Source organism: Doryrhamphus excisus, linkage group LG15, assembly GCF_037039965.1.
Source record: "Doryrhamphus excisus strain RoL-2023G ecotype Guam linkage group LG15, RoL_Dexc_Guam_v1.1, whole genome shotgun sequence".
NCBI lineage: Eukaryota > Metazoa > Chordata > Actinopteri > Syngnathiformes > Syngnathidae > Doryrhamphus > Doryrhamphus excisus.
This window is the reverse complement of record NC_136371.1, coordinates 11211866-11233257: the sequence shown is the minus strand read 5'-3', so window position 1 is coordinate 11233257 and position 21392 is coordinate 11211866. Positions and strand designations below refer to the sequence as shown.

The 21392-nt window shown below is 46.1% G+C and overlaps 1 protein-coding gene across 1 annotated transcript in view; it reads left to right on the top strand.

Moving 5' to 3' along the window:
• The first annotated feature begins 8835 nt into the window (after positions 1-8835).
• LOC131104738 (Krueppel-like factor 7) overlaps positions 8836-21392 on the top strand; it is a 31388-nt gene continuing 18831 nt past the window's right edge. Inside the window, exon 1 of the mRNA XM_058052235.2 lies at positions 8836-9152. Coding sequence (XP_057908218.2) covers positions 9051-9152 — 102 coding nt within the window. The 5' untranslated portion in view covers positions 8836-9050. The remainder of the gene's footprint in view (positions 9153-21392) is intronic.

Genomic DNA, 21392 nt, shown 5'->3' with positions numbered 1-21392 from the left:
TTCTATATTCTTATTTTTATTGCCATGGGGCAATGTGGCTTTTGGTAACAACCCCCCGCACCCCCCAACAGCAGCCATTATGTGAGTAAGTCATCCTTGATTAACCCCTGCTGAATGACTTCAATTAGAGCCAACAGACGAAGCCACTCTTCATGCAGATGCATGTGATGGAGAGGAGTGGATGAAGGGACACTGTGAGGTCACAGTGGCGGTACGGAAAGCCAGCAACAGGAGGACAGGGAAGCCAAGATGTGACGGACAGCGTGAGAAATAATGGTGGCTGCGTGAGTTTCTTGCGCTCCAGAGAAATCCATCCTTTTGATAAAATTGATATTGATAAAAGTGCATTGACTCTTGCTACTCTACCTCTCCGTGTGTATATCCACATGAAGCTCGGAAGCCTACCAACCAGATAACGGTGCCAGCCTCCCCCAGCAGTCCCCCGCTATCAACCAGCACCAAGGGTGCAGAGGCCGTGCTGTAGAGCCCACTCAGCCTGTCCGATGATTGCCTCAGTCTATCATCAACCAAACAATTTCTATTATTGCAGATGCATGATTGGCCTGGTGAGATGCCGGCCTGGCAGAGCGAGCTCATTTTGGAGCAGTTTGAAGTGCGAGACCCACTGTACTCCGGGAAGAGGTTGGAAGGGGAACCAATGAAAAGGGGGATTTGGCATGGAGACAATGTAGATACCATGTAATGACAATGCACGCAGGACACGGTTGTTAATGCAACCGACTCTGTGTCCAACAGCAATTTGCCTGTTAATGGGGTGCACTTTCCTGCAAAATAAACAGACGCGCCTCTCTTAGAACAAGGACTTTGTTTACAGTTTGTATGCACTGACACCGGATGTCACGCTCTCGTCATCACTGGATGGGACATCAGACTATTTGGGGGCGCAGTCACAGAGTTAGCTTTTGCTGTAAGCAGCCTCTTCTGCACCAGAGCACACAAAAGATCTAGTATGCATCATGGCACAGTGTGAGGTCATCATCATATGACCATCACACGGCCTCATGTTGCTGTTGTGCATCTAATCCAATTACCACGACAGGGGGACATCTTCAATGTGACTATTGAGAGGCCTTCACGGTCCAACTTGGCCATGCTGCCGAGGCTGGCCTGAGGTCGGTTTGCACAGCCCGAATCAATAGTCTTCAGGGAACTCATAGCATCTGACTACATGGAGACATGCAACACTATGTGGTATTTTTATGGCGTATTGATCTCCTCAACCAGTGTTCTAAAATGGTCCATCACAAATCAGGTTTAATTATGCATGATGCCTTCCTTTAAGAAGCTTGACATTTTTTTTAAATAAAGCCCTACCGGAGTTTCATCTCTCTGCCCGACTGCACTTTGTCCCTTCAGTCATCCTTGCAGATGTAGGTTGAACTGTTGGGTTTTGGGCCTGCTGCCTTTAAGTGCCATCACATAGCCATGGACACGACGTGCCTGAGGCTTTTTGTGGCCCAAGATAAGATTTGGTTTGTGGCCAACCAAATGACACATACTGCTGCTATCAAGCAAACACGTTGCACATCCATCCATTTTCTATACCGCTTATCCTCATTAGAGTGGCGGGGATTAATAGGATTAATGATAATTATTCATTCAGTCCTCAGTCAGCTATGAGGTACAGCCTCTGAGACCGCTACCAAACAATCACATTCACACAGCAGTCTGGGCAGCACTGGAGGCAGGGGTGGGTGAAGTATCTTGCCCAGGATCGAACCACCAACCTTATGGTTTCTAGGCAACCTTCTTTACCTCCTGAAACACTGCCGCCAAAATTAACAATAAGCCACAAATCCAAACAAAATACAGAACTGATGTGGGGGAAATGTGAACTTCAACAAACAAAAGCAATAAATTCTTCTCCCCATGTAAAAAAAAGAACAAAGCTTTACATAAGTCCAACTCTGAAGGTCCTGCTTTTTATTATTCAATACTAGCAATGTAGTGGGTTGTCCATGCAAGTCTGCATTTGATGTGATCTTACAAGATGCTGAATTGAGCCATCTAAAGCCACTATTTCTGGTCATGTGGCCCCGGTCCTAAAGAGGGGGACCCAGAGTGTTTATGCCAGGAGCTGGACCTGTGCGGCACAGCTAAATTGAAACAAACCCAAATCCAAAAGTCTCAATAGGTGGGTCCTCACCATCCTTTAACAAATTAGAGGGCGTGACCTTATGAGGTAGCCCGACCTACCAGTAGCACTTGACCTCTGGCAGAGCTGAGGTGACCTGAAGGCACTTAACCCCAACCAGCTGCCTCCCTTCTGATCATGTGTGTATGAGGGGAGGGGGTTGTCCAAGGTGAAATCATTTTAAAGGAAGAAAAAGGCTCTCACTCTCAGATGATTGTCTATCAATTACGTACAACATTGTCAACATCATCATCTCACAATGTATCGCATGCATTTTCATTCAGTCCAAAAATCTGATTATAATAGCTCTGTCTCCTTAAGGAAAGGTGTCTATGTCCAGCATAGGTCTCCAGAAGATCCCTGCCCTTAAGGCTAAGAACCGTGCTACAGCTCCGCGGGTGAAGGGCCGCAAATACTGGCCCCAGGCAGTGGCAACACACACAGCACCACTGTACTCCAGTTCCTCGGGCCCGCTTTGGGCCATTGTTGGCTCCGACTTGAACCTGGCATATTAAACTCAAGTGAGTTTCTATTAGACCTAAACAACTGTGCTGTTTGTGAGACACAGCAGCTCCCATAAAACCATCACTTCTGACACAATTTGCATGTATTCCCAGTCAGGTTGACTTGCGTTTTGCCGCCATTCAACTTCACAGCGGTGAATGCAGCGTGCGCTAAGCCCTTACACTGATCGCTGATGCGGTGGGCGTGCTGTCAATATTGGCCCATTCACCGCGAGTGAGCAAATCTCCCCTTGACATGGCCAGCCATGCGCGTAATAGCTAGGATTAAGATAGGAAGGTACACACATGAATATACAACTCAGGGCGGAGGAAGGGAGCAGCCTAGGGAAATTAGCGTGGCCATGGGCATGTAGCTTGCATGGAAACAACATGGAGCAGGAGCGAGGACATCAGCTGTTCATTGATGGCGGGTGACACTTTTCCATTTGAAGTCATTTTGAACTTATCGACGCAATTTGATGCAACATGAGTCGGAAGAAAATCTGTCAGCCTCATTAGGACGAGCTGTATAGGTGCTTGGATTCACATAACCTAAATTCCTCCTCCAAGCTCGGTCAGCTGTTTTGCTATGGCGATGTTTGAAAATGTATTCCTGACCTTGTGGCTCTTGTTTTTTGAGCCTCTTTTCCTCCTGATGAAAAATAAAGTCTGAGGAAACAAAGATTTATAGCCATGCACACATGCACAAAGCTCCATTTTTCTTCTTATGAACTGCATGTCGTGTAATAATAGCGGGCATGAATTTGTCCATTCATCTGCTGCTTGTGCCAACCATTGTCCTTTTTCATGAAGTGAGACATGATAGCATGCTAGCAATTTAGTGACTCTGTGAAACCTTAGAGGGTTTAAGCCCCTTTTTGGTTCACTTCCTGCCTGCTTGCAAAAGTGCAAATGGGTATTTTCCGTCTCCCACTCGCGGTAGCCTAATTGGCACTTAACAGCCGCCTCTAATGGCTGCCTTGATGGCTTCGCCGCTGCTCGCTCGCCCCGGCGTAGGAAGCAGAAAATCTCTAAATCAAACCAGCTGAGGGTGCACCTTCTCGTTCACCCTCTGCTCCCATCACTTCCTCCCCCACTTTTTGTGTCTCAGGAAGGAGTTTGCACCACAGACAACCCAGAGTGCTCATTATCTTTTTCCAGAGCCAGCCTGTCGCTCATGAATTCGCCGCTCCTCCTATGCTTGGGTTGTATGCTTCCATCGCCACCTTCTCTCACATCTTTCACGAGCATGAAGAAGACGTCAGGAGATGCTCTGTATCCTGACGTTGAGAGAATAGAGGTTTTTTAGAAGTTTTTTTTTTTTTTCACCAGCAAATTTCTTGTTCTGTGCCGATGGCGAAAGGCGTGTTCGTGGACAGATAATTTTCTCCCAATGTAAAGGTCATCACAGAGGCAGTTTAAACAGGACGAACGCTGTGCAAATGCTCAAAGTCACCCGAGTGTATGCCTGCCATAGTGAAAATGTGTTTTTGCTGGAGGAAGAGACAGTGTCACCGCATGCAATCAGACGCCATATTAAATGTACTTTGATAAGACAGTCCGCAAATGTCAGGACTATTACAGTTTGACGAATCATGCAAAAAAGAGCAGAAAGTTCCTGTTAAATGTATAAGCCTGGCAATGTCAGCTAGCTGCATTAGCATTCCCACATGGGGGCTGGCTGTGAGTCGGAATAGAAATGGGCTGGTTCAGTGAGCAGGGGGAGTAGAGGTCCCATTCGTCTTGTCCTGTTTAAATACACTGGTTAACTCCTGCCAACAGGAGAGCCATTCAGCAAAAGGCCAAGGGCATCTGTCATGTGTTTCAGCACATTGATATTGTCCCAGGCTCTGCATCTCCCCCATTCGGACTCCCTCTTTCCTCCATCACCACCACCATTCTCTCTGTTTATCGCTTACTTTTCCCTCTGTCCTCCCCGTCCACCTCGGGCCGACTTCTGATGAGACAGGTGAATATGCAGAGCTGACATGATTAGCAGCCTCGTAGCCTTGTGATGAATGGCGCCTGCTCCATTATTAATATAGTCAAAGCAGTGGCTGCCAGGTAAAAGCAATCTCAGCATCCACAATATTATGATGCCTACCAGTGGATAACGACCCACACATGCGGTGTTAGGGTAGCTCTCTGCTACTTGCGGAGCTTACATTCACAGAAGAGCCAATAAACGCAAGAAATTGAGATGCCCATAATAATCTCTCGATGGGCAAACTGCGGCCTGCGAGCCACAGCAGGCCCGCTTTTTTTAATGCTTTAACATCGAAGCTGCATGACTTGGAGTGCTTTTGTGGGACACTTGAGGCGTTCAGGAAATAGTCACAGTCTAGCCTTTAGCCTGGTCGTCAGGTTAGCAATACAGCTGTGCTTCGATCTGCTGTGGGGCTACTTCCATATTCATATGGAAGTCACCGGCTGGATGGATCTTGTGACTTCTCACAAGGCTCACTGTGAAGTCACTGTCGGTCTTGGAAAAAGACTTCTTTCAAGGCTCACTTCCAAATGCACAAACTGAAACTTGTTATCTGAATCTTTGGCATTGTTGAACACTATAATACAACATTCTAACAACATTTATAGGTCAGAAGTGGAAGTGGAAAAAAAGTCCCCTTTAATTCCTTGGCATATGAGAGTGCAGTGGCTGCTGCAGTCGGGGGGTCATTATTTGATCTCCTGTGGCTTGTGTTAGTTCACCTCCATGCAAGACCAGAGACTGCTTTTGACATGCTTCCTGAGCCACTCCTTTATAGCCTTGTCTGCATGTTGCTGGAAAAGCAATCTATGACCCATCTTCAGCGTTGTGGCTGAGGCCAGGAGGTTTGCTTTCAATATTCTGCAGTCCGCTGCACTATTCATCTGCGCCCCCCCCCGCCCCCCCCCATGTGTTGAAGTCGCTTCTTATACGCTGAGCTGAGAAACAGCACCAAAACAAAAATATTTCCACCTTCGTCTTTGACAGTAAGGATGGTGTTCTTGGGGTCATATTCAGTATTTCTCTTCCTCCAGACATGATGAGTCTGTGAATCGACAACAAAGGGCTCATTTTTGGTCTCATCTGACCACATCACATTCCCTGAAGCCTTCCCTGGATTATTCAAGTGTTCATTGAAATGTTTGGCTGGCATGTACATGGGCCTTTTTGCCTACTGGTAACTATGTAACTGAGACGGTACAGAGGCGTACGAAATACCCACTACAGGTTAAAAGTGAAAGACAGGAAGCGTTTCTTGAGGATTCTAAATATCAAAGTGGACTCTGCACTCAGTATGCCGCCCTTGGTTGAAAAAGCGTGGACTGGTATTGTCCACAAAAGCAGTGAGCTGGTATTGTTCAGCAAAAAAGGAACTTACATTTCCTGAAAATAAAATATCATTGACATGGTTCAAACTCTACTCTTGCACCTACCTGCATCGTTTTACTCTGCTAAAAAGAAACCTTATAAATAATAATAGTTCATAATTCAATAATTGTATTTATTGGCTAAGTAGTTTTCATACCGTTACTGTACCGAAAATGAACTGAACCCTGCACCATCATTTTCTATGCCGCTTATCCTCACTAGGGCCTATCCCAACTGACTTCGGGCGAGAGGCGGGGTATACCCTGGACACAGGGGCTTGTCCAAAGTCATTGTGGGATTATTTTACCTTTATGTTTGTTGTTTATAACCTAATATTAAACTACATAATTCAAAAGTCATCGTCTTTCCTTCCATTGCCCTTGCTGTTACCCTCACCGCCCTTCCTGGTAATGTTAATGCTGGAATCTTAAGGCTTCTAATTGCCAAAATGGCGTTACGTTAAGGATGACACTGTAACCGGCTGTGGCTTTAGCATGCTGCAAATGCATTTTGTCATGGGTTTGTTTCGTAAATACCTCTAACTGAACAGTGAGGTACGCTGGTCCCCGACAGTTCCCTTTCCTTCATTTCCATTCGGAGCGGATGTGCACTTTCAACCACAGCTCTGAAATATCTTTGTCATCTCTATGATTATTTTCCTTTTCACGTTCTGCTGTCCACAAATTGTCTACTATTGCTCACTTTCATGTCATACGCCTTGTGGTTGTGCTGAACACACATGGTAAAATGCTAAATGTTATGCAGTATTAGAAGTGAAGGTGGCTGCTAGATTAAGTTTGTGATAGTCCTGGCAGTGAGAGACGGATGAGGGGAAAAAGCAGATTCAAAGAGCACTGGGGAGGAATAAAAGCAGAAGCGGCGAGAGGAAGAGGAAGTAGGGGTAGAGTGAGTTGTGTCAGATGGATAAATGTCAGCCGCAGCTTTGTCGTCCATCTGAACCAAACTGTCCCTCCCAAAATGCCATGCGGAAATCACATGCAGCCCTCCCTTTCACAGTGCAATGAGATTACAGACCTCAACAAGAATTCTGCTGCGCTCGTACACGAAGAGAGCAAATCATCTGAATCTCTCGCAACTAAAATGCATCTTTGTCATTCCCAGCACATCCAAACTGGAATTTAGAATAATACACTCCTGATTAACATTTTAACATTTTTCATTGTTGGGTCTTTAGGAGGTTCTAAGTAGAGCTTCAAAATGCAAAAAGATGAAATGGGAGTGAGACAAAAAAAGGAAAATGGCTTCACGGACGGGTCTAGAACAGATGACCTTTTTTGTAAACATCTCAAATGTTCTCGGTTGGATTTAGATCAGAAGAACACGCAGGACAGTCCAAAACAGTGAGATTATTCCTCTGGAAGAAGTCCTCTGTCAGGTTAAGTGAAGTGCAGCGTTCTCCTGGTGAAAAAAACAGACGAGGCCTTCAGTCATGAGGGACGCCCCCTGCAACATCTCCACATTGCAAACTGCAGTTTGATGCCCCCAAAACCTGAAGGATCATGATGGTGCCCCCTCTCCATCTGCTGTAGTGAAAACATCTGGTGGGATCTTCTTGTAATGTCAATAACGTTGGAAGCCATCAGGACCGTCAAGGTTACATTTTTTTCTCATCAGAGATAACATTTTGGTGTCACAAATACATTGGCATGATACTGATTGTATACAGAAAACCCTCCAATTTCAAATCAGGCTGTTTTGTGGTGGAATATGATCTAGGATTAGTCAAAAAATATACAGTATGTTTAAGCCAATTTTAAATATTCTTACATTTGTAAGCATAAAAATGGCAAAATGAACAGAAATACAAATAACTTTATAATATGCAGTGTTATACATAGGTCACTAGGTGTCAGTAATGTTACTGTAATGTTCGGCGAGACACACAAGCACCAGACTTCATTTCCGGAATGACAGACAGACTTTTAATGCCTGCTCACTGAATTAAATTTTGACGTCGCGTCCCCCTCTCCCACCAAGCCAGGTAATGCAAGTGTAACAGTGACTATAGGGGTGTTACTTCATCTAGAGGGCTCTAATAGTGTTATTTAGAGGGCCGTAGCAGGTTTTCTTCAAGTATGCTGTAACAAGGTAAATATTCCATTCCTAGATAAGGAATTTGCCTTTGCAAAAATTCACTCATCACTCATAGCGGCAATAAAGTGTTCTGTAACCATTTTCAGAAGCCTTAAGAAAGTTTAATTTTGGAAGAGGCAAACCAACCAACAATATAGAGACACATTTACATTCGAAATGGTGTTAAAGTCAACACACTAATGACTCAGTCTAGACTGCAAGACGTGTTTGTTGGCCTTCAACTTGTTCATGTTTGTGTATTGAAGTTAACATAGAATGAAGGCAAACTGGTGTTAATTAAACGTGGACTCAGAAGTGGGAGTCATGCAAAGCCTCACATCCTGTATCTCACTCCAATTAAATATTGACTCTGTGAAACAATACCAGCCAGTCCAGCTCAGCTCCCGTATGTTTACACCACCGCTTCAGCTTGCACACTAGCCTGTCAGACGGTCTTCCAAATCTAATATACCCATCCATAAATAGCGCACCTATCCAGCCCATAATGACCATGATTGACGGCGCACTGGAACCAATCCACCTGGCACAATCTGCTTAGCCCCACCTCTCTATGCTCCACTGCCGCTTTAATCGCCCTTCAACCGCCCATTTACCTTACATGGACAAACAAGGGGGTTGATTGACAAATCAAACCACGCCTCTTCGTTTACGCGCACCCCTCCCCTCCCTCCCTCCCTCCCTCCCTCCCTCTCCTCGGCGGCTATCAGTGTCTATTTTGGCAACAGGGATACGCATGGAGCCTCCATCATCTCCACTCTCTTTTACGCACCGAGTCCGGTAATGCGCGCAGGTACCGGGACATTCTGAGCAACCAAAGTGGACTAGTATGAAAAACGTGCACGTGTAGAGAGGCGCGATAAGGCACAGAGAGGCGGCACATTTCTTGTGGAACGGTCTTGCTTTCCCGACAGCGCGCGTCAGCATGGACGTCCTGGCGAACCACAGTATCTTTCAGGAACTTCAGCTGGTGCACGACACCGGCTATTTCTCCGCCATGCCTTCACTCGAAGAGAACTGGCAGCAGGTACGTGTCTCACTCGCCTACACGCTTGAGAGCTCAGGAAGGATAAAACAACTTATTTTTTCATCGAAGTGTAGGGAGGAGAAAATGAGGGGAAAATAACTCGTATTTGTGACACTTTTTTCAGCGGTAGTGGATGGGATGCGGACGCACGCCGGTGCGTAATAAAGCTGTCAAGTGCGATTTGGGAAGATGAAAATGCGGAAGCCATCACCAGGACAGAATTGGTCGTGAATTATACATCCGCATTACCGTGTTGGGAAGCACCCCCCCTTTCTATCCATCCACGTCTTATCTATAATAGATACCTGACATGTCTGTCTTTGCAGCATCTTTTAAATGCAATGCTGAAATAAATATTCCAGGAAGAGATGAACTGTCACCTTTTACGCGCACTTCCTGTATCCAACTTCAGCGAAGGGATGCGGAGGCGAGCATGCTGCCACATGGCATCTTCTCTACAAACCCACAATGTGGCTTAATTCATATGTATTTTCCAAATCTATCAATATTTTGGCTCACTTTTTTCATGTAAGCATCAGCACCATCTGCGTTGGTGATGATGAGTGCCATGCTGCATTTGACAGACCGACATAAAAAACATTAAAATATGTTAGTATTGTCCAGTTTTCTCTCCACTTCTCATGCATCCTCAGAAAAAAAAGGGGGGGGGTGCATGGCGTGTATCCATTCCTTGTGTCCAAGCAGCCTAATTGGCACCCCACTGTTAGCCACAGACTCATCTTTTCATGACAAGTTCTCTCAACTCCCTGCCAACACTGGATTTTGAAATGGCTCGCCCACATCTTACATCTCCAAATCAATACCTATAATGCACATGGAAACGAGTGAGAGCTCTTACCTCGACAGGCTGGAAATGCTTTGCAGCCTGTAAGACACCATCCATTTTGGAATGGAAGAAAAATATCTGCAACTTGTAGCGCCACGATGTGTGTGTTTTGGTACTGCCTGGTTTGTCTGCTTATTTGTTCGCTACTTGTAAACCTCAAAGGTATTTTTAGAATACTAATGCTTTTGCTACCTGATTGAAATGTGAAACAAGTCTTATTAAACGATAAAACAGGAGATAAGGCCTTGCTTTACACTGCCACAGTGCCACCATCACATTTTTCCTGAATGGAGGAATTATGAATTGTCCCAAAAGCTCCAGTTGTGACCCATGCAGTGTCCCCTATAGTGCAGCCACAATTCAGAATCGGATGTTTTAAAAGGCTCGACTGGCGAGATAGTAGGCCGTTGTTGTGGGACCTAAATGGCTCCCTGAGAAGCAAGCACGGCAAGAGTGATGACTGTGTCCCCTGTCGTAGTCTAAGGCGTGATTCAGGCGGTAATGGGGGGGATGGGGAGCAGACATGGATGAAAGTGTTTGGAGGTCTGCAGATGGCACATTTGAGACGTCTATTTGTTCCATTATTGGAGTTAAAAGAGCCAAACTGAAATGTCTCACATCCAATTCCCAGCGTGGTCGCCTGTTGAGGCTGAAACAAATAGCTGGACTAAGCCGGACTAAGTAGTCAAAGAAGCACCCAACTCAACGCCGGCATTTTTAACACTGTTTCTGGAATTTTCATCTTTGAAGCGATTATGTGCATAAAGAAACGAGACAGAACAAACATCAGGATGGGTTCCAAGCTGCAGTTGACTTTGCTCGGTAATGGGACACCACGTATGACTGTGTGTCATTGACCCTGCAGGACACACGCCATACCTTCCAACACATATACTATCCCTTATGGCTTCAACACACACACACACACACACACACATGCATTTGGAGCGAGTGCATGATGCCCACCCAAGCGAAATGTCTGCATGCTGCTGCAGTGCATCATGGGTGTCTAAATGTGGACACAGCTCTCTATATGCGGAAGCAGCAGCGGAGCGACCTGCAAGTTGGCGTGCTCACATACATCTGCTCTCTCGCACGCACATTTCAACGGCGCTGTCTGGGGAAGCTGGTGGTGGTGGTTGGGTGGGGGGGGGGAGCATGGCGGAGGAAGAAGTTGCCGAGCATGCACATTCTCCACTGCTGCAGGGTTTCGCATTTCACAGTCCGGTGGGCTTGAACCCCAAAGGGATGACGAGCGAACATAGACAGACAGATGAGGAGCTTGGGATTAAGATGCAGGGATGGACTCTGGAGTGTCTGGAAAGCGATCCACACGGTGTGACAGCTCTACCATTTACGGGAAGCAAAAGTGGCAAAAAGCAACATCTGCCATCAATCGGTGCAGATTTCTCAATCCATACATGTGAGCGCACATCTTGCCATCTTGTTATGTAATCCTCAGTAGGCCGCCGCTGTTTTCTCACTCATGGCTAACCTTTTTTCCTGTGTCCATCCCTCCTGTTCCAAGTACCTCATGCAGATTGTTCAGCAGTGCAACACGAGTATAAGCCTCCATTCATCGTAACCGTGCAGTGCCACAAGTGTGAAAGTTTGTGTTCATTCCAGGAGAGATCAATCATGAAATTGGAATATTTTAGTGTACTATGAGTTGGTTGGGTACTACTTTTCATATTCTAACTTGGTACTTTTCAAACGCTACAGATGCTTAAACAGTTCTAAAACGGGTACATAGAAAAAGGCAAACATACCCATTTTGTCCAAAAACAATGCCAAAAACAATGCCAAAACCAATGCGCTTGTGCTGACTGTGACTGTGATGGGTGGATCATTAGTAACAAGTGTTGTGGAAAGCATTGGAGAAATGTTTACGGTGTGTTAAGGTGTACTTTTAAAGTGGTTTTTTGTCAGGACAGTTTATTGAAGACGGTACTAGCACAATATTGCTGTCAAGCACACATTGCAGATGGCAGAGTCGGCATTGAAAATGAGGCACCAGTTGCTACTGCAGTCTGGGCACCAGAGAGTCTCGGTATGAATCCCTATCTACGCTTTGCGCAGAAACAGAAAGATGTCATATTTGGGGAATATTCCAAATTCCAAATATTTTGTTATGTGCAATTTTCCAACATGGTGAAAGGGCTGCAGTGCGATGCCTCGTGATGCTCAGATGGCTGATCAGGCTGATGTCTCCCTCCAGCCAAAAGCCAGTCAGGAGATCTTGGTCACGTCGAATCTATTGGACACGGCTTGGCCTGTGAAAGGCAGCCTTTGTGCAATCCGGTTATTCCTCAAAGTATCTGTTTGTAGAGGGGGGTGTCTCTGTTTAAAAATCTGTAAAAATCGCTGTAATTAACGAGCGATGAGTTTGCACATTTTAAATGATGTGATAGATGAGGCGTAGCTGCTAAAACTCAATTTGGAGCGGCAGTTAACTAGACAGGCCACTTGGTGTTTGTCCGTATGGAGGTGCGCTCATCTTATCTGTCGCTGAGGATCCCGTGCGTACGCAGGTTTGTGTAATGAGATGTTCAAGCGACCCCCTGACCTAGTAACATCTCTTCTGACATGAGAGCGCTGAGTGAACTCTGCCACCTCAGTCTCATCATTCAGGCGGCTGAGAGGCGATCACCAGTGATAGGTGCCTGCTACTGCTTTATGGCTGCTGATGAAAAGTCGGGAAGCGTTGATGAAAGAGAGCGCCGCGGTGGATGTATTCATTTGGCTGACATGCCACTGCCTGGCCTGTCAGAGGGAGCGGGAGGGGGCGCGGAGGCGTGTGGACAAGCACATCTTTATGTATAGCTTTCCGAAACGTTCCGCCGTCCCAGGTTTGATTAACAGCCAGCGGGGGAGTCAGTCGTCTTTTTGTCGCTTCACACTTGCACACACGTGGCTTGCCAATGACTTTCGCATCATTTGAGCCAAAATTGTGATGCTGCTGTGGCACCACCTGCTTGGCTGCTACCATCCGGCCTGGTAAGCGCTGGGAACACAGAGCGAGAGAAAGAAGACTCTGCATCAAACCAACTGTGCTGTATAATTCAAGTTGTCTTTTCCTGCTGCAGTACACGACTTAAAGTTGGTCTCTTTGGGGAAATGTTACAACAATTCCAAGGGCTGCAAAAACCATGTGGTGACAACAGCTATCAACGTGTTTTCTTTCTCTGGGACTCCCCAGCAGCAGCTCTGTCTCTCATTAAAGGTAGCATCGGCACACAGTTGAACAAAAGCAGTTGAACGTCTTGAAGGTGAGATTTTAACCAAAGTACGCTATGGATCCACATCCAATATGTACATACTGCATTTATTTAGATTTTTATATGACGTACATATGACATGCACAACCCCCTGAAACCCATGGTCCGTAGGTCAAAGGTTAAGAACTCCCTGTTTCCATCTTTCGAGCGATTTGAGCTTTGGGATGCCTGTGCACATTTGTAAACTTATTTGATTAATATTAACTCAAGCCGTTGTTCCTCGGTTTCTGCTAATTTCTTTAAAAAGTTAGAAGACAACTGAAGCATACGAAAACCGAGGACATTTACAGGAAATCATGTAAATCCAGTTAATCCATTTGAGACACCCAACAATAGTAATGAAAAGTATGGTTTTTTATGATCTGGGTAGCCTGACAGGTTAGGCTCATTCATGTGGCGGACCACATGAATGAGCCTGACACAACATGGTAGTGTTTTGTAAACTAAGTATTGCGGGATTTGGTGTTGGCCGTGTCATCCCAACAAGACGGCTGAACAAGCAATTGGTGGGAGTATCGTCCAACCACATCTTTCAAAGTACCAAAGGTTAAAATACACCATTTGTTATGCTCAATACTGAACGATAACTACGAGAGTGTACGGACACCCAGAACTACCAAGTCAATTTTCATAGAAAAGCTGTGGCGTTGGACTGCATGGCTGCTGCGGTTGTCTGCCTTATGGTAATGGTACAGCACCATATCTCATCTCACCTGTTGCTAGGCAGCCTTGGCCAGCAGTGCGATAAGGCATGTCACGCTGCATCCATCCATTTGCTTGTTTAGCTGTCCGTCCAGGAGGCTAATCCCACCCCAAAGGAAAATGAGATGCCCAGAAAGCAAACATCCAGCAGTACGGTCCTTCTCCCTAGGACCCAAGAACAAGGAAAGAGATGCAGGGCAGAGAGAGACAAGGGCAATTTGCCCTGAGTAAACACCACTGCTTGTTGCCGTCTGAAGCCAGTCATCAATCACATCCTTTTCCGTGCGCTACTGACGGCCGCAAGGACACGGCGTGAAGCCACTTGTTTATAAAGCAGGGTGAAGACGTCGTGTTGACTCTTGGGGGATGCATATGCTTTTAAAGTCTCTTTAGAGGAGATGTCATCCTGACCCAAGGTTGCGATGCTGCAGTGGTGCTGAAACAGTCGCCTTCAGCGTGTTATGTAAGCCACTTTGTGTGCGGTTTGCATGCTTGCTCCACATGCAAAGCGGAGGTGTTTTTCACCTGCTTGGATGACATCACTCCATCGCGTTTGACTGTCATTTGGAATATGATTACAATTGATCGTGTTTAGAAGGCTAAATGCTCGTCGGTATGTGGATTACATCATGTAAAAACACCCTTGAACAGATCTGACATGCAAGATTAAACCTGGCTCCAAATGAAGGAGGCCGGTTCCTGCAGCAGTTGCCTTTCCAGCCCCTGTGGGCCTGAAGTGTTTGAATGAGATACGACTTGCCAAGTCAAAAACGGGTGGATTCAACTCGAAATTGGGATTGGCCTACATGTCAGAACGTGAGATGCGATGTTATTTTATTTTGACATTCAGCCTTGGCGGAGGGAAAGAATGGTCATATAAGTGTCAAATTAGAATGATGACTTCCAACGGGCCTGAGAAGTGGCCTGCGATGATTTAATGAGACCTGCGGGAAGAGCCATTCGTCAGCCTAACAGCGAACTTCTGGTGCCTGTTCTGCTCACCTTGTGTATATGAGGAGTCCAGGGTGCGTTGAAGTGTTAATAATGGGGTGAAAACTCTTGGATTTAAGGAATCTGACCTTTTCTCTTGGGTCATCCTCATACTTGTTACAGTCTTTTAGGATCTACATAGAATTCAGTCAGAAAGGCAATACGCAGCGTCTCTGCTAAGTTGGCAGTTTTGGGGCAGTGGCCCAAGGTGCAGTGCGATCGCTCCTCCCTAGATAGATGACATTCTCCAAAACTGCAGAGCTCTTTACAAGGATCATCTATTCTATGCATATTTTGAAATTGTTAGTCGTAAGTGAAATGGAAATTCCATGGTTGAGGTATAGTGATGATAAGTCAATCTTGGATAACGTTTGATCTTTTCTTGATTGAAGATTTCATCCTGAATATTGGGGGGGAAAGGGACACAAAAACCTGTCAGGAATATCACGGGTTTATTGAATGGGCTCTGATATCAACTGTAATTGCATCTTGGAAAATGATTCATGTGCTGTTCGCAAAGTACGCTCACAATTTACTTTGCACAGATAATATTACAGAAGTACAGGAAATCTGGAACAATCTCCTCGGCAGTAGAACATAGGGTGCTTTCAGCGAAAACACCTGGGTTGAGGTCAGGGCTCTTGAATTGGTCCCTACCTAACTCATCCATCCATGTATTGTTGGAAGTAGGAATGTAGGATAGAAAGGATATATCATAGCAACCTATATCAATCTGGCATGTCGTTGTATCATAATGGAGAGTAAGAAGATGCAACCAACCAATGTCATGTGGTGGCTTTTAATGTCGTTGAACCGCTGTTCGATGCCGTTACTGATCCATCGTCATCACATGACCAGAAGAGAGATTTGACGACAAGCCAGCATATCTGAATCTTCCAACGGACATGACTCACCCCAGTTGACATTCTCATGATATTTTGTTGTCTTTTCCTCCTAGAAGTAATTCCACTTCGAGGACTAGTTATCCCGGTCGTATGCTTTGTTTTAAACGGTCTGATGTGTTCCTGCAGTGATCCCGTAGCCTGCCATTGTGGTATAAACAAAGAATAATAGGAGTGGCATGGGTACTATAGGGGTGTTATTTAATGTCTAGAGGGCTCTCATTGTATTTAGACAGACAAGCAGGTTTCCTATGCTCTAACTACAAAAATATCCCATGTATTTTTTTAAAATCCTATTTCACAGACAGCTACTTATCACGGTTGGGTCTGGAACCAATTAACCGCGATAAATAAGGGACGACCAGAAATGACAGAATACATTGCCAGCCAAAGGAGGAGCAAATATATCACGATGTACTGTATATTGTAATTGCAGTATGGATTTTGGGCCATATCACCCATCCCTCGTTGGAAGCTTGGCATTGGCATACGCTGTGTTGAAGATTAGACTAAGTGGCTTTTATACAACTGGATATATGAATTGAATAGTTTGGAGGTGTGTCTAAATACTAAATTTGTTCTCCCTTCATTCATTCCTGTTCCCAGTGAGGTTATATTACAACATACAACAACTAGAAATAATCCTCAATGGTGCCTGTGGTACTGCACGTACCCCACCAGTCAGTGGTTTTTCTGTCTTTAACTACACTTGTGGTGTCGTATAAATGTTTCACAGCCTGACCACCAACTCCACACATGCACACACACACACACACACACCTTCTGTCTGTATTTTCCGGCAGTATTTGATCAATTATGCCAACAAGATGGGAGCTCCTCCCAGACGTGTGCGGGGCTAGACAGCACATCCTCCCCTCTTTAGTTTACCACTATTGCGTCCCAGATATTATTTCATTGTAAAATGTTGCCAATTAGTAAAGCTAGTTGCCGGTGGCTGTGGTCTGGCTCCATCTATGTTCCGACGGGGAAAGTTATTTGGGTCGGCAGCTATTTTCAGCTTGTGATGTTGCCAGGAATACTTCGGAGACCAGCCACTGTTTTATAAGAGAGCACATCAATAATTTTCACTGGTGTGTGTGTGCGTGTGTGTGTGTGTGTAAGCAAGGCACAGCAACAGAACAAGCTCACAGCAGGAGTTTATTGGGTTTATGTGTGCAGCAAGAAGCGAGTGTGTGTTTGAATATTTTGACTAGCAGGTGCAAGCGTGTGTCTGCGTGCGAGCACAGAAACACTGGATAGAGCTTCCGATGCGTGTGGAGGTAAAGTTCACATGTCAAGCTTCCTTTCGCAGTGCATTCAGCCAGCCTTTGTTGTGGAGCTTTGGGGGTGAAATTGGGGTGCCCACAGTTTGCGCTGCAGCAGCAACGGGGTGACTGGGTTCATCCCGCCTCCGCCCATCTCTGAGCAACATCAACTCACTCCCGGGCTCTCTCGGCACTCTTGGCAGAGAGCCCGGTGGCAAGGAGATGTCTTTCAATATTTTAAGCAGCTTGGGCTAATCTTTCCCACTCAGGTTTGTCTTAAAAGCGTTGCCGTGGGAGTAAAGACGGAACGACAGCGTCCCACCTCCTGCTCTCACATGCTCGCACACACTGTTGCGTACCTGTGCAACCATGCACACGGCCGTGCACCTGAGCTAATCCAACTTGTGAGACTGTGCCACTGACCCGCTTTCACCACCCTCCCTCTTTTTGGCAGAGTAAGGACGATGGCAGCCCGCTGAACAACATTCAAAGTGCTTCCCTAATTCAGCAAGTATGAATGGGCCTTATCAGCGGTGGCACAGCGCCGGGGTTGCACATTTTTTGTGGACGTGATTGTGGTACTGAGCGGCCTTTTCTGCCGGCCGCCGTATGAGCAAGAGTTTTTCCGCTCCACTGTTCCCTTTATCTCTCGCCTCTGTTATTGCCGACCCTCCTCCCCACTCGCTCTCTTTCTCTGCTCACCGTTCTTTTGTTTGGTCATGCCTTTTGCAGCCAAGGCCTCGCTCTTTGGGCCTCGCCATTGTGTGAGGTAATGAAGATTAGCCAGCCTGCCGCACACAATGGGGTCCCCCACATCCGGAGCACAGACTCCCCAAATCCCGCCGCAAGCTGCTAACCCCGCTGTAAAACCGCTGTTGTCGCCGACCCCCCTCGCGTGCATGGGCCATGTTGGAGGAAAATGGCTGAAATGTCTCTTGATTAGATTAGGACGGTTTTGACAGCTAAGAGGGGGGCACTTGGCGACTCATACGCCAATAAACAGCAGCTCACCCAAATCCAGTTAAAGAGAGACAGACTTCCCCTCCTTGGCACGTGAAACACTGCTCTAGTCGCTGGGATTAGAAGTGTACATCCTCCGCATACAAACACCCCAGCCCCGCTTCCTCGAGCCTCCTCACTGCATCTTCATCCTCCTCGCTAGCCTTCCTCTTCTGTCTTGAGCTCTCGATCCGCTTTCACACTCACCTCTTCTCAAATCATCCTCTTTAATACCGTAACAAAGACATTTTCCACTCTGTCACGCGTCTTTCTGTAGGATTGGAGCCTGTCTTTATGTGCTGTGTACTTGTTGTACTTTGTGGCCTGTTATTGAACTCTGCATGCACGTCAAGGTCAGCAGAACCTCACAAGTTTTAATCTGTTTACATGTTGAGCCAAAGACGGATTATCCACATGTGATGTTTCCTGGAGTAGTAAACTAAACAGAAATACTCTGCTTGCATTCTGACATTTTTGAGGCAAAATTGAGGGAAAGGAGCATCTCGGTTTCGCAGCATAAGAAATGCTTATTTTTAGGGGTGGGACGGTACGATTGGTATTTTGCAGTTCCGGTCATTTTCGGTACAAAAACGATATGGGTCCTGGGTATGACACTAAAATGCATCCGGTGCTGGGTTTCAGGTTTTCAGAAATATTCTGTGCGCTATTCCCAGCTCCGTCCCTGCTGGGGGCCCAGCTCAGGGTTACGAGCAGTTGTGGACTGATGGAGTTTCACAGCTACGGTAGTTTGGGTACTCTATTGAGGAGAAGGACACTCACTCTGATAGAAAACCTGCGACCTGGGGCTTCAATGTCACAGTCCCAGCTGGCTAGACCATGGCAGAGGACCCCCAAGTGGAAATGGTCCTTATATTAAAAAGTCTTTGTGCAGACTCAAAGATAAGCACCACCAAAACCTCAAAGAGCTATCGGGATGGTAAAGGTGGAAGCCTCCGTTCCAATATGGCATCAAGCGGCTCGGGTGTATTGGTCGCCTTTCCATTGATCAGGAGATCAGACATCAGCAGTCCTGTTTAGCTCCGATGGTGAAATCGGTGCAGAGCTTTTTGGATTTACATTTTGCCACTACAGCTTCCGGGTCGGTACAGCTGCATATCGAATACAGCTGGTCTTCGATTTACACACAAGCCGGCGAGCGAGAAATAAGTCAGGCCCCATTGCGGTCCTGTGTGTGGAAACACTTTGGCTTTCTCAAACAGGGAGCTGTTTTAAAGAAGTCGCTCGCTGTTTGTACAATACGTAAAGGTCAATTAAAATACCACAGCCACACAACACATCTCTCCAACCACCTAATAAGGCACCGTGGAATTTCACCCAATGCTGAAGTGTCGGTTGCACTTTATTTTGATATTAATATTGAATTATTTTTATGTTGAAAGGCAAAAGCAAAGGTCGCAGTAAACCTACTGTTGAAATGTTGGTTGCATTTACTCTGCATGTATTGAAAATATATTGAAGATTGAAAATGAGAGCAGAAAAGGTCGACCTTCACTTGTTTGTTTACAGCCATAATTAACTGATACCTAAATACCTGCACTGCCGGGATCTGAGTATTTATTTCACAGTCACTGGTTGATTTGGTGGATAAAAGGTTACTGAATCATTTCGTATCGTATCCTTCCAAATGAACCAATACCGTCCTCGAATTGTATCTGCAACCACTACTCATGATACAGATCGAATCGTTATTAAAAGAAACCGTTCCACCACTAGTTGCTAATTAACATGCATATTTTTGGAATGTGGGAGGAACCGGACTACCAAGAGAAAACACACACTCGCATGGGGAGAACGTGCAAGCTCCACAAAGAGATGTCCTTTAAACCCCATCAGCAAATAGTGATTTAACAAGTGGCGATGTGTGTTATCAGCCTGGCGCCTGCACCGTGTGAAAGCGCCACGAGGCTCTGGCGGAAGGGTCTGACGTTGCCGCTGATTATCACTGCCGGGCTAATGTCGACTGATAAGGCCTTGTGTGTAATTAAGCTGTTTCCGCTGTGTTTTATCTGTAGCTAGGTGAGGCTCGGCTACGGCAGAGACGGAGCTGTTAGTCGATGTCTTCTTCGCTATCTTCTACTCCGATCTGCAGTGTAATGTTGGGAGATCTTTCACCTCGTGCGCTGTCCTTCTTTCTTCCTCCTCTACATGTCTCACCTCTCTGACGGCAGATAAATGAGCTTCCTCTCTCCCCGGTAGCTCTTTTCTCTTTGTGTCGTCCTTTTTTTTGCTCCTGAGCCCCATCAGGGCCTCTAAGATCCCTCCTGGCCAAATTGTGAACCTCCTGCCAGTGGATCTGTTGAGAATGGGGGTGACACAAGGGGCGCTCAGATCGACGACGGAAAATGAAGTGTTGCCTCCCTTGGTGCCCTGCAGGCGGGTTTGCCAACGATGACGCCGTGCTGCTCTCTGAGGAGGCTGCAGCTCACAGCGGGTGCATGGGAAGGAGCCTGAAGGGGAGCTTAGGAGGCGAAGAGGAGGAGGAGGGGCGTTTCTTTTGGAGATGTGTGCATGCAGATGGGAGGGGGAATCATCTAAGTATTGCTCAGCGAAGGTATAGATTACAGTCTGTCCGCTGCAACTGCCACCACTGATGAGCTCCATGCAGGCATCATCCCATATTGATTAGTCACTGCAATGCAAACACACATGGAAAGGTTGATGGCGAGATGGTCAGCGCCCAGGGCTGCAGGTCATTTAGCTGTCACCTCAAAGTGATGGCTTTGCCCAGCTCCCCAGATCAATGGGAGGCCTGTAGCACCTCGCCAGGATGAGACACACACAGCGGGAATCCATATCAAAAGAATACGAAAGTGAAGTTGACCCTGTATTCTTAAATAAATAAAACCAGCTGCTCAGTTTCACTTCCCTTTTCCCCATTTGTGGAAAACCGTCTCCAGCTTGCTGCCACAATACATGTCAGAAAATATCCTGTTTCATCTAAAACAACTCTCAAGCTGTTCAAAAAATGTTTTAGAAGAAATTATAGATCTGTGACTTGCCATTAGGAGGATGTCGCTTGTTATGCTAAATTATGTCTAATCAATTTGTCTCAGAATGTACATCAGGAAAAAAAAATCCATATTAGTCAGCAATAGTGCATCTTCTACAAGAACAGAAGAGAACCCCCCCCCCCATTCCATGGAAAGCTCTTAGCATTTATATGCAGTCCAGAGCTTTTTTAGATTATTCATAACACCTTGCCTCTATCACAGCATCTGTAAAAACTAAACATCCTC